Source organism: Orbicella franksi, chromosome 5, assembly GCF_964199315.1.
Source record: "Orbicella franksi chromosome 5, jaOrbFran1.1, whole genome shotgun sequence".
In the NCBI taxonomy this organism is placed as follows: domain Eukaryota; kingdom Metazoa; phylum Cnidaria; class Anthozoa; order Scleractinia; family Merulinidae; genus Orbicella; species Orbicella franksi.
In genome coordinates this window covers 8076221-8090434 of record NC_138149.1, presented here as the reverse complement: position 1 = coordinate 8090434, position 14214 = coordinate 8076221, and the positions used below count along the sequence as shown (strand labels likewise).

The following is a 14214-nucleotide window of genomic DNA, read 5'->3' as shown; positions in this document are numbered from 1 at the left end:
TTAAACAACCGAGCTGCAAAACGAAAAAATAAATAAGCAAACAAACAAGCAAACAAACAAGCACCACATTGCATCTGAAAGTTTGGTTTTATCAAAATATCTTAATTACATCTATTATTAACTTTAAGTTGACCATTTCTATGTTTATCCCAGACGCAAATTACAATGGTGTATACGAATGCATTGAATATGACCCAATCTATACAAGCATTATAAACATTAATTGTAGAATCACCCACCCTTCGCAGAAGAGCCTTCTTTGAGGTGACACCGCGAACTTGCGCATGATCCCCTAACCAATCACAGTGAAGGTATTTTTTTGCCAGCCAATCACAACTTGCCTTGTGCGCAATTTTTCCCGCCTGTAACAACGGTTACATGTTTTCCCCGCTTGTTTCCTGATTGGTTTGTATTTGCTCTCTGTTCTGCTTTCTTTGGTTTATTTTCAACGGAAATGTAATTGACAAAATTGGCTGTGCAATTTTGAGTTTTTGGTCAGTTATTGGAAAATTCTTCTAGGCATCTAACAATAAGGGTTAGTCCCGGATAAGAAAAAGTTAACAAGCTTAAGAAAAAAAAAAAAAAAACACGCAATAGACTGCAGAACAGGCGGATTAGCGGGCCTGAGATCGAGACGCGATAGACGCGCGCAGAGCGCGACCACGAGCACGAAGCGCGAGTCTACTCGCATTGCGCATGCTTGGTCTCGCCTTGCTCTCTGATCCGCTAATCCGCCTATTCTGTAGGCTCAAAAATGCCTGACTGCACACTCGTTTCACACTAACTTTTCTTCCCAGCCTACAGTGAGAGTTCAGCGAAAGGAAGGTTCTCCTTGTAAGTTAAAGACTCAGTTACAGTGTAAAGCAACTCATTGCATTGTCCAGTTGTATGTTATTTGCAATCTTCTGCTCTACGGGTGAGTATATCAGTTTACCTCGGTGGTCCCGATCCATGTTGCCCTCTCATGATTCTAGTTATGTTTGACTTATAGGATACTTAACGTTATTTTGTCCTCGCTGATTCCTCCCTTGGAGTATTTTTCTGACCTCCTCTCTAAGCTTTGCACTGATAAAGTTAAGAGAAATTAAAAACTTGTCAAGACTAAAATCGTTGACACATTCGTGAAATCTATTCCATATTAATAACCCGCTCAACCTCGACATATTGTAGAGATCTTCCTCATGTCTAACGAAAAACATCTAATCATTTTTTTTTTCTATCTTTGAGTTAAGGTGCTAGGGTTTTATATAGCACCTTATATTTCGTCATGGTGTATGTCTATACGTTGGAATAAAAATCTTATTAACCATTTAATATCAGACTCGCCAACCACAGAACAATGCAGAAAGCAGTGAGAGTTACATTCTTACAAAGTACATTCTGGTTAAGTAGGTTCCTCTTTAGATTCTACTTTCCTGTGTTTGTTTGCTTTTGTTTTTGTTTGTTTTTTGCCGGTTGTTTTTGTTTGTTTTGTTTTTGATTTTGTTTTTGATGGCAAAGCGCGTAGCTGTCCGAAAGTTGTGAAAAAGATAAGGGGAAAATTGCGAAGGATAGCGAACGAAATACTATATTTTTGAGGCGATATACATTATGAGACTCCTTCAATCTGCAGTCCCTTCTACGAGAATCGACTTTGGCCGCTGCATTAACAAGAGGCTTACGTATATACACAACATAGCCCCTTTAACTTGCGATAAGACTACATCCGGCGCGCTTGATTGCCTAAGACTTTGGCAAAACGTTCGGGAATTCGTTCCACCGAACGATCTTACTGGAAAACACATCTACGTGTAAGTACGGGATAATTCGTGTGACACAAAACTAATCATTTTCATTTATCTTTTCTTGTGGCTGATTGATGGGGGCTATCCTTTGCTAAGAGTTAATTGTGAGCTGAGCGAATCCAATAAGTGTGCGATCGTCTGGCGGCTCGTTTAAATTCCCACTTGATTTCTGAAATAAATACAAAAGTAAGAAATGAAGGACACATCTATAGCATAAAGTCAGTGCTAGGAATCTCAAGAACCAAGCGCCTTACATGTAGCTTTATAATCACTTCCTCAGTCTTCAAGAGGGATGACACGGTATAGCATTTTGCCAGGTTGCAAAATCAATTTACAGACCTGTACCCTTTTACACTTCTATAAATCGCAATGTTCAGAGAGGATGCCACATCAGCCTTGGCTGGTTTTCATGCAGGTCCTCTGTCCTGGTCGAATTGGAATTTGGAGATGTTAGTTTTTGTGCAGGGAGGAAAGCCGGAGTAACCAAAGAAAAACCCTCCGAGCAAGGCGAGAACCAACACCAAACTCAACCCACATATGGCAACAGGCTGGAATCGAACCCGTGCCACATTGGTGGGAGGGGAGCGCTCTCATCAAAGCGCCATTCCTGCTCCTCACGAATTCACCTCGAGAGCTACTGTGAGAGAAGTGTCTTGATCAAGAACACAACACAGCGAGCCTGGTCAGAGCCTGAAGCCTGCCCTCTCTAATCGGGATGCAACGCACTACCCAACACGCCTCCCAAACAAACGAGAAATCAAACACAAACAAAAGCACACACGCGATACTTACCAGCGGGAACGTCATCGATTTGCTACTTGGTGGATTATCAATTACTTTGCTGAGGTTAGCGGCAACTGGAAAGAGCAAATACAGGAAATGTTGAACAGATCACAAACACTATACGCCCGAAAAGGGAGTAATGAGAACTTTGCGAGAGTACGAGAGTACGTCTTACCAACTACTAAATCCTGTCCACTTATTAGACCGGCCGACACGAGCTCTTGCGCCACGCCTTCAGCTGTATCTGAGTGAGGAAAGGATCAAGATAAGGCTGAATGACATGAACAATGCACCAAAAAAAAAAAAGAAAGAAAAACAGGAATATAAAACAAGAAAAAGAAAAGAAGATAAAAGAAGCAGAAAAACTAGTCTATATTTAGCAAGTTGACAGAGAGCAAAAGGATAAGAAAGGAAAAGAGCTGAGGAGAGGGGAGAGGGGTGGGGGTAGTACTGATAGCTTGCAGCCAGTCCCGAGAGATTTAAACAACAACGACGAGGCAGCTGAGCCATGTTGAATATACACACAAGGAAATCTTTAGTCAATGCCCTCAACATTGCGGCGATAACATCACGTAGAAGTGGCTGAAGAGTTGATGTCCCCCCAAAAAATATGGAGCAAGTCTGCAGACGTAAAGGGAGCTTTGAACTTAGAGGGAAGTAGTTGTTTGGAGTGTACTGGACATGACTTCGCCACAGCAATAACGTTTCTCATTTGCTATACCTTATTACATGAAATTTTCGCAACAAGTTCATTTCGCGATGTTGAGGTGCGCATATTTCGCGACACTTAAATTCCGCGATTTTGCGAAATTGTTGTATTTTGAATCTCTTTGACTTCGCGTTTTTGAGTAACACACAATTTATTTCCTTGACAATGTTACCTTAACATGTCCTTGTAGATATAAAAGTTGGATTATATTGTAAAACAAATGGGAAAAGTAAATCGTTAAAAGGGCTATTAAAGAGAAACGGAGACACATATAAGAGTCAACAAAACCATGCAAAACTTCTTACCTTTACCAGGAGTGAAGTCAAATCTGATATCATTCAATTCTTTCTTAGCATTTCTGTAACAGATCAGAAGATTCAAATGATGACACATTATGATCACTTCCAACACAATCACAAAAGTTCGGATAAACGGAACAGGAGATTCGGCATTCTCGCATCCTTTTTAATTTATTATTACTTTGGTTTTACAAGCACAAACTCAACAAAACACAACCCACATACCTCAATCTAAGGGTAAGATCCAAATTAATTTGTGCAGCTGAAAAATGATACAAAACTGTCAGTAACCTCAAAAAGCTGCAGCCCTCAAAGGCAAGAATTTCTTGGTTAAGTTTTCAGTACCATGTCCTCGGTCCATTGTTGTGTGACCAGAACGAAACACGGGCTACGTGACACATGTGCGTTGCGTGACAACGGTGACGACACAAAAGATACTACACTACATGTTGTATTAACGATACTTACGAGGTTTTGGTGATGTTGGTGTGGACGGTTGGACGTGGATAGGCGGTCCTTCGTTTTTGGGTGGATTTCCCTGAAAAATAAAAATATGCTTAGTTCACACAGAATACAAGAAATATTATTTTAGTTCATGTAAGGAGCGTCGGTTTAGTTTTCGGCAGATTCATTAGTTTTAGTCTCAAGAGTGCATTTCATCCTGTCAGTGATCGAAGGGTACCACACATGCACATTGCGCCTGCGGAAATTGCGGGATATCACTTAGGCTGATTGACTTTCTTTCTTTCTTTCGTTGCATGTTAAACAACGAAACTAGACAAGAATAGGAAGACGGCGAAAAGCGGAAGTTCTTCAAAGCTTACCGACTATCCCCAGAGTTAACTTCAGTTCACTTGTGTGTCAAACGGGTCAAAACACTCGTCGAGGTCGCACAAAAATCTAAGCGAGTTCGAATTTAGCGATTGGCCAGCGATTGAACGCCAGTTGGTGTTTTTGGCATTTCCTGCACACTTTAAAAGGAGGTCGGGCACGTACCTCAAGTGCAACGAGCGATTCACACTAGAAGCCGCCGCAGCCTCTTCCAGGAAATAAGTCAGTTGCGGCGAAGCACGAAACACGGCGGCGCAAAATGTGCTATTTTTCGCGGTGTGTTCCAACCAACAGAACACCTGCAAGAGGCTGAAGCCGACAAGGATCACCTAGGCCTACATGTAGTTCTGCATGCATGGACTTTTTCGTTGTCATCTTACCTTTACAGTATCCACATTTGTCGATTTTTGTTTATCTTCTCCGTCGTCATCATCGCTTTTATCTCCTTTTCTCTCTTCGTCATCTGACCACTCCCAGCTGCCATCGGCCGCGCGGTGAAGCCGTCCACTGGAGCCTGGGACTCGCTTTACCTATGATGCAAATAAGATGTTACGTTAGAAGACTTACTGAATAAGGTGCGTGGAGTATCGAACGAAGCCAATGAATGAATCCTTGCCTAGAGTGGATTCATTGTCTCCCTTGATGCACCATGATCCGAGTGATCTTGGATCACTGATCCTGATTTGGATCATCCTAAAGCAACGCATCTTTCGTCTAAGAAAATTAAAAACTGACTACATGAAGCGTAGCTTCAGTTACAGCGGAGCTTCTCTATGGAACGATCTTCCCGAGGAACCTCGTATTACAGAATCCTTAGACCTCTTCAAGAGAAGCATTAATAAATGGTTCTCTGAATCGGACACCCACACGGCAAATATATAAAAAAGTACATAGGAAATCTTACGTGCGATGTACACATTTTTCTTTTTCCATTACCGTCAAACCCAGTGAGGCGTTCCCCTCAAGATTACATTAATGAATTGATTATTTGAATATTGAACCCGCTAGTCGTTTCAAGAGTGCAATAATGAATTGATTGTTGGAAAATTGAGCCCACTAGTCGTTCCAAGAGTACGGCTAATGGGTTTAATGTTCAAAAAAATCGATTTAATATTGATTTTTGAAATGACTAGCGAGTGCAATATTCAAATTATTAATTCATTATTGCATTCTTGAAACGATTAGCGGGTCCAATATTCAAATAATTAATTCATTAATGTTATCTTGAGGGGTACGCTTCACTTGATTTGACTGTAATGTATGCTTATATTTTTTACCGTGTTACAAATAATGTTTTCATTCATTCATTCATTCATTCATGCATTCAACCATCACACTCTAGCTGATCGACGTATACAAGATATGTTAATCTTAGCTTTTAAAGCTGTCAACAACCTTCTTCCTACATATTTAAGTGACTTGTTTACTATTCGTGAGAACATTAAGAATCTAAGGGGCACCAACAAGCTTGTCATCCCTAAAGTTAACACCACCCGTTATGGGACTAAGTCCGTGGCCTACACTGCTTCAAAAGCTTCGAATTCACTTCCGGATACACTACGTTGTATGAAGACACAAAGATTTTAAGATTGCGGTTAGATCTGTTGTAAATTTACATACGTAAACTAGTCTTAGCTATTATATATTTATATCTTGTAATTTTTTAATTTCAATTTTCGTTCGTTTAAAGTTATTTCTCTCGGTAAATTAGCATAATCTTGCTAGAGGCCTAATCAGCCTCATCAACCCGAGTTGAAATAAAGTTATCTATCTATCTATCACTGGGCAGGGCGGGGTAATATAAATTTACGCGTCGTTAGAAATGCCGTATCACCAACAACAACGAACTAAAGATTTTCGGCGAGGGAAAAAAGTCTAACTACGGAAGCCCGGACAAAAAATAATGGTTTGAGTGCTGAGTAATATCGTTCAGTTACATTTTTGTCTGGTTGCTTGTAACTTTATTTCTTGCTTTTCGTTTCCGTTCTTATTTGTTTTTATTCCGTTTTGTTATCTATAAGATGTGCATCAGTTAACTACTTACCTTCTGTGACCTTTCACCCAGTGAAGGCATAAGCGGGACTAAACTTTCAACTAGAAATTCCTTTTCCTGCAAAGAAGGGTATAGAAACATTTGCCTAAACATGCCAACCCTCTGAGAGTTTTAGGAACAGTTCATTTTTGATGAGATAGGGGTGAGGAGGGGGTCATGGCAAAAAAGAAACTCCTTCAAGTGGGGAGGGGAGAGGGGGGAAAGGGGGCTCTGAACATGCTCCAAGATCCGCCCACATTAATTGATAGATGTTCCCAACAGCATCAACCCAACCCCGCCAACTATTTTGTAAAAAATACGGTCGACCCTCCCTAACAACAACATCCAATTATCACTTTAAGACTGTCGCAATCTAAAAGGATTATGAGTGGGGAGGGAAAAAATTCTGATAGTGGGGAGGGGGTTAGGAAATTTAAAAGGATTACATGTACCTTAAGTGTATAAAACGTCACAAGCCCTCCTTACCATATAAAAATAGCTAATAAATAAAACTAATAGATTAATTTATTGCATCTGAGGCAGCAGCCTTACCCTTGCTTTCTTGAAGAAGGGAAGTTTTAAAAGTTCTTTAGCATCTGGCCTAATGATAATACAGTCACATTAATGCTTGCAGAAAGACTGAAATTCCAACAACATGTAAGAGGGAGAGAGCTGACTATTCACTCTTCCTACAATAACACTAAGTAACATGCAACACAGTTTGGTAAAAATGTACCATGATATCCACCTTTGTTTCATTGGCATAAAAGCAACTAGGAGTATTTAATTTGCACCCTTCAATTGTACATGTATACATGTTTAAATTACGTTAAGTTCATCAGATCTACATGTAGTGGTCTTAATTTTTATATTATTTCATACCTCTGAGCAGGCTCTTTCATCAAACAACTACTGATCATCTTTCTGAACACCTTGGAATACTTCTTGTAGTTTTCTTTTCCGTCATTCTGAGCAACAGTGTCGAGAGAAGGTGGGTCATTCTGTAACGTTAACATAAGTACCTGGAAAGAAAAGAAGTTGTGTTAAAAAAACATGATGTGTTTCCCGAGTTGTGTTGCATCGTAAGCCTAAGCTGCCCTGCATCGTGAGCCTTAAAGCTGCCCATGCTAACCGTTGTCCTAAAATTGTTATCAAAATCTACGAGCCAGCTTACCTTCATGGCTGGAAATTTGGCGTAAGGAGCTGTTCCAGTTGCCAGTTCAATGGCTGTAATACCAAAACTCCATATGTCAGCCTTGTGGTTATATCCATGAACCTAGACAAGTTGGCATGTCATTAACTTAAAGCTAAGTTTGAAAATATGAGCATGATGGCTTATACATGTACATGTAGAATAAGAAAAACAACAGCAGCAGTAAACATTATAACAATATCAAGACATTGAAAGAATAGATGGCCGGCAGGTGTGCTTTGAATTAAATACTACTGGCTCATTAGAAGTAAGAAGGGACTGGGTACTACATGCAGTAGTTACCAGGTCCCTTTGTTTAACTCTGTCTATAGAAGATGCATTTACAACAATTAGAGTATGTTACATTACATACATGTACACTGTGACAACACATGTATCCCAGAATTTCAATATTTGAAACATTGCACCAATGGTAACAAAAGCACATAAATTATTATAAACTTTTTTTTTTGTTTAACTGTCGCAGATTTTGCACTTTTTCAAAAATAATATAATGAATATATATACATATTGTGTATATTCGTACCACTAATAAATTTCTCTTCAATACTGCATGGGAATTTGGTTGACACTCTACTTTTTAAATGAGTCACTGAGGAAGTGAGGAATTTTTCCATGCATCTGCATATTAAACAATCCCTTCGTATAAACACTGCAAGGGGCTTGGCCCTCCCAACTTCCCCCATGTTGTGTTGACATGTCACAAGCTGTTGAATAGGCCTACCTCTTCAACAAGCCACCTTGTGCATGCCAGCCTCAATGTCGGAGTGTTCTACTGTAGCTAGTAAGTAACTGTACAAAGTCGTGTAATATTTTAATGACTCTCACCTGCTCCATGACTTCTGGTGCCATCCAGCATGGTGTACCCACAAATGTCTTCCTAACCTTCGGCCTGGATCTGTCGCCGTAGTCACTAATCACAGAACTAACACCAAAATCTACAAAACACATATTAAAGATCCCAGTCAGCCACATCACTCTTTGTGTTAAGCACTTGTTAAGTCATTCATTTGGGTCAGGGTGAAAGTATGTATTTTTACATGTACATGTAAGGCAACATGTTGAGGCCATTATGGTCTGTAAACATTTTGCACTGGATACATTCAATTTGTACTCTTTGTAACCTTTTAAAAACCCATCACATATTGCATTTTGTTTGTCAGTCTTCCATTTTAGTGCAAGCTCAGTTGACTCACTCAGAAGGATTCAGTAGACAAAAATAAATTAAAAGTATTAATTAAATTTACATTGAATTATACCTCTTACTAACTGAGTTTGAGTTACGGACCATGTTTTTCCCCTTTGATTTATGGCCCAAGTGTCAAGTGCGCGGGCCATAAATCGATGGGGGAAAAACGAGGAGAGATGTAACATTATTAGCTACCTTTTCAGTATGAGTTTACATTTAATTTTACTGCTTTGGATAAACTAAAGTGCACAGAGAGAACATACCAGCTAATTGTACTGTCCCATCAGTAGCCAGTAGGATATTACCAGCTTTAACATCCCTACAAAAAGTATTTAAAAAAAAAAAGAAAGCCATACATGTAAATCAAAAAATACTGTATGCACTGTATATATAGCAATGATCACCTATATATTTATACAGTTGGAAACCCTTATTTCAAACTATCAGGGGGAAAGAAAATTCAAAATAGCCCATAGTAAATGACTGAAGGACAAACCAAGGGAAATGGTTTTGAGTTTGAAATAATGGAGAATTCAAAATAACCGAGTTCAAATTAGTCAGTACATGTACATGTACATGTACACGACCTTTGTAAGCTAGTAGATCTCAGGATTAAGAGGCACTATTAAAGTTGTACCTGTGCTTCTATCACCTAAAAACACTCTATAAGGACCCAAATTATTAGGCAGGTCTCAGCTAAATGTCTGAAACCAGTCTTAAAAGACTAGCTTCAGAACATGAATTAATTAATAAACATAACCACAAATGATGTGCTTACATGTATCTCTAACAAAGTTATGTCTACTTATCAACAAATACAAGAAATCAATAGCATTAATTCAATCAAGCTGGTATAAGTAGTTTCTTGAGATCAGGGGATTTATTATAAACAAACCTGTGTATAAGGCCTTGACTGTGAAAATAATCCAGGCCTTTCAGAACTTCTCGCAACACGGATGCTATTACTGCCTCATCAAGGACACCATCTTCGCAGCCACCCCGCTTTTTCTGGTGCTTTATCACATCAAGCATGGAACCTAACAAATTAAAGCAAAATAATTCACATACACTGTATTAACACATGTGTTCAAGTTCTTGCTCTGTGGTTGTTTGCATTTTGATTTGTGAAAATACATGTAATCCTTTTCCCTAAAGACCACAATCCTTTCAGTCAACACAAGAATCTGGACCTCTCTAACTGGTGCAAATGTTTTAAACCAGTCCAGAGTTCTTGGTTTTGATTGTCAGCCAATCAGATCATAAACCTGGTAAACTAAGCTAACAAACCCTTCATGCTTGGTCTGTGCAGACCAACTCAAAGTCAAAATGGGATTCGACCGCTGGGAATGGTAATCTTCAAAGCCCAAAAAACTGAATCTACATGCGTTTTTGTCATTTGAGATAAAGTAATGGAATACATGTAGCTAGAGAAACTTTAAAGGATTTACAATATAAAGTCTGCATGCGAGCCAAGTGGCCCATCAGGCCGGAGCTTATCCCGGTTTCTGTAGCATGAAGCGACTAGGAGTACTACTACTCCTCCCTGGATGGGATGCTAGTCCATCGCAGGGTTACCCCCAGCATTAAGTTCGCCGGTACCCATTTATACACCTGGGTGGAGAGAGGCACTGTGAGAGTAAAGTGTCTTGCCCAAGAACACAACACAATGTCCCCGGCCAGGGCTCGAACCCTGACCGCTCGATCCGGAGACGAGCGCACTAACCATGAGGCCACCGCGCCTCCAACATGCTAGACTAAAGATCCCTGCAATGTGTTCTCGAGTACTCAAGACATTTAACTCTTGCAGTGTGGGTACTAGTTGGCAAATTTAATGCTAGAGTGTACATGTAGCCTTGCAGTGGAATAGCATCCCATACAGGGCAGTGTAGAAATACAAAATGCACTCCCAGTTGCTTAATATCAAAGAAAATGGGATTAGATCTGATGGTATGGACCTGGCATGGAACATTTTTTGTCAATAAGACATTACAGCAGAGTGAATTAATATACCTCCATTCAGCAATCTCATCACAATCCACAGTTCTTGTTTAACCACAAATGAAGTATAGTAATTCACTACATTCTCGTGGTTGCACTGGCTCATGGTACGGATCTCTTTCTACAACAAAAATTTACATTAGATATAGATGTGATTAGTAAAATATAAAATAGCTTCCAGGAGTATGCATTAAACAATGATTTGTCCAATTGAATATCAATTTTGTTATATATGTATACATGTATAAAAATTGTACATCACACCACCCAACAGGGTCCTCTAATCTGATCTAAAACTGGATATCCATTTTCTAAAATGGGGCACAATATATTTCGTACCAACAAAAGCTTAGCAGCAGCAAATATTATTTTAAATTGCCTAAAATAATTTGCGTTACACATTTGTGAGGTCATTAATATTAGGACCAAAAAAAAAAATCAAAAAAGGACTAGTATTGAAATTTCCTAAATTTCTATGGCATTAAAAAATGGCCCCTTTCAAACACAGGATGTCATGTTTTGAATACAATTCTTTACGCAGCTGAGAAACCAAGTCCAGAGTTGGATACCATGAGGCAATCCAGACACCAAAATTCTATCCAAGTATCTCTCCCCCCTACCCCCCTCCTCCCAAACTTACATTAGCACCATGGTGAGTGTGCTCTTGAAAGTAGATAATCTTAATCTTATGATTCCTAGCATGCAGGGTCAAAACAGTTGCTGAATCTCTGTGCAGGTCTCAACCAGTAGTGATTGTGCAACTGCCAGATTGCTTGCTGTTAGTGACCTGTAGTCTGCATAAGGGATTGGGGGGAGGACCCCCCAAAAATTGCAATTTGCATTTTAAAGGAGTGGGGGCTGCCCAAGAAATGGAGGGAAATGAGAGAGGCTGTTTAAAGTGTCTGTTGATAATTGTTCACCTATTACCCGCAACATCAACTGGACATTTACACTGTAAGAGGGTAGGAGATAAGACGAGTTCATTTCTGGATATCAGTCTGGGGCACTTTGGACCAAAAGCAAAAGATTTGATCCAATTTAATAGCTTTACTTTCAACTGAGAATGACACAACAACGACAGTCTTGAAGTTTTCACCTGCAAATATGATCACAACTGACTTAACTTAGACTTAAGAATAAAGGGCAAAGCATACATAAACAGTGTAGTCAAACATGGAAAATGTGAATGGCATAAAAACATACAGATGTTTCAACAGAACAGTTACAAGAAAGCTTCATTTGATAAATAAAAAGTGTCCTTTATGTTTGAATTTAAGCAATAGAATGATAGTTTAACATGTTAGAGACATAAACTGCAGTGACTGGAATGCAGTAACTCTCAGGGTGGGGGTGGGGAAGGCAATTATGACCAAAATGCTCGGTTCATGCTCATGTTATGCAAGGAAGAAGTGAATATGTCAACAGCCCCTAACAATTTATTGCAAACTGAACATGAAAGAGTGACATGCGCAATGTACATTCCTCTCAGCACTATCAATAAGGGCCATAACCCGTAACACCTGTTACAGCTGAGTATGTTTGATGGACCCTTGATGTTACGGGTGAACTGGCCTGTAGTTGATACAATTCACCCATAAAGTAACAAGTTTGCTACGGGTGCCAAGATCAAGGCTACAGGTGAATTAAAACTTAACGACAGCCCTGCCTCTAATCCATAAATATCTATTTTAGGAAAAATTACACATTTTGGTGCCTTAATCCTCTAATTATGAAATCAAATTTACACGTAGATCTATCTGTTTGGAAATTATAGTAGAATTCACAACTTGTATTAAAGAATACATAAAGACATCCTAGAGGGTGAAATAATACACAGTATATAGATTTCAATAAGAGAACTTTCTTAAAGTACTTTGCACTTGAAAAATAAACACGATACAAGCTGAAGATAGTGTACACAGCTGCATGTAACTTATTTCGCTGATGACATTTTCATTAATTTTTTATTTTTCTTGACTGACAAAATCAGCTTGTAGCTTTAAGTTTAAATATGCGGTTTCTATGGCATAAGGACTTTTATGACAGGTACCTATGAAATTGTTTAGATTAGACCTATCGAGCACTTGTAAAGACTGCTTCACAAGAAATGCCAGGTGAAGTCGACCGTACAAAGTACAGTGTGAAATAAAAAAGAATACGTCAAAGCCAATTTTACTAAACTAGGGTAATCCTGGAGCTCCAATCAGAGATACAGCATATGCGTCATGTTGTTTAGCATTTCCAAGCCGCTTGTCGTGACTCACAGTAGTTAACTTACCATCATTTCATCGATACTAGCTCCGCATTTCTCCAAGTCAATCCTCTTCACAGCTACACGTTCCTTGCGAGGAATGCACAGAGCAGCTTGGACGACGGCCGTAGCTCCATAACCTTGGGTGAAAATAATATCTTAGATGCAAAGGCTAACGTCTGTTTGCATAGTACAACATGAAAATCGCACCTATAACTTCCTGCAGTTCATACTGTTCCTTTTCATTCGGCCATCGACCTTCGCCGGCAGCCGCCATGTTTCTCGTTTGAAGCCCTCCGACGCTAATTTCTTGTCCGGGAGGTAGGAGGGGATGATTTTGCTATTTAGTGCCCAGTTTCTTAGCTTGCCGACTTCTAAAATGGCCTGGGGTCCAACTTAGAGAAACTTAGAGATACTTTCCACATCTACTGTCTTTCTTTTGGAAACGCGGAAAGCGCGAGCGAGCAAAATAAAAACGCAATTATCCGAGTGAGACTGAATCGTGCCGAAGAGTGAGTGGAAATTTAACATAACCAGGTTTTGGAATATATTTTAATCAGTGATTTATATTTTGTTCTTTGCCCGCCGGCCTTTTCTTTCGTGCACGAGCTCGACGCGACTGAAAGTGACGTAATCTAATTGTGACGTATATAATCGCCATCGTTCGAATTTTTGTGTGGGGTAACTTGATACGTGATGAGAGTTGAAGTTTTTCTTCAGTCCGCCGCTATTAAGATCTTGCAACAAAAGCTTTCTGGCGTTTCTTTCCCTGCTGGTAGGTAGCTTTCACTTGTGTTTTCCTTTTTTTTTGATTTATTGTTTCAGAAGGAGCATGAAAAAAAGTCAAACACGAAAAGGGAATCTAAACGGTACGCCAAAAGTTATTTTAAGATCTTTTTGTGTTCTGTTCGTCGGGTTTGTTTGTTTGTTTGTTTGATTGCTTGTTTGCTTGTTTGTTTTCTTTCCGTGCTTTCCTGCTTCTACGTTACCCGCAATAATAGTTTCAACTTTAAATTTCTTGTCCATTTCTTGACAATAGCGCGTTTTTATCCATATCAACAAATACTGTTCCCAACTACCCCTCCCGAGTCTTTAATAAGTCAAAAACCATTCCCTAAACATCAG

The 14214-nt window shown here is 39.4% G+C and overlaps 1 protein-coding gene across 2 annotated transcripts; it reads right to left on the bottom strand.

Moving 5' to 3' along the window:
• Positions 1 to 68: 68 nt before the first annotated feature.
• On the bottom strand, positions 69 to 13399 carry LOC145488639 (serine/threonine-protein kinase OSR1-like). 2 transcript variants are annotated; one of them, XM_081467545.1, is made up of 17 exons: positions 13300 to 13399; positions 13117 to 13229; positions 10851 to 10959; positions 9736 to 9877; positions 9104 to 9159; positions 8480 to 8589; positions 7613 to 7714; positions 7321 to 7460; positions 6991 to 7039; positions 6451 to 6516; positions 4787 to 4936; positions 4044 to 4113; positions 3801 to 3837; positions 3582 to 3634; positions 2743 to 2811; positions 2577 to 2641; positions 69 to 1953 (listed from the first exon to the last, which is right to left on the bottom strand). In XM_081467545.1, the coding sequence occupies exons 1-17, from the start codon at positions 13364 to 13366 to the stop codon at positions 1876 to 1878; spliced, it is 1476 nt and encodes a 491-aa protein (XP_081323671.1). In that variant the 5' UTR covers positions 13367 to 13399; the 3' UTR covers positions 69 to 1875. The 2 variants fall into 2 exon arrangements, with proteins under 2 accessions (XP_081323671.1, XP_081323670.1); XM_081467544.1 differs by lacking the exon at positions 69 to 1953 and having other exon boundaries at positions 1965 to 2641.
• Between the last annotated feature and the right edge of the window lie 815 nt (positions 13400 to 14214).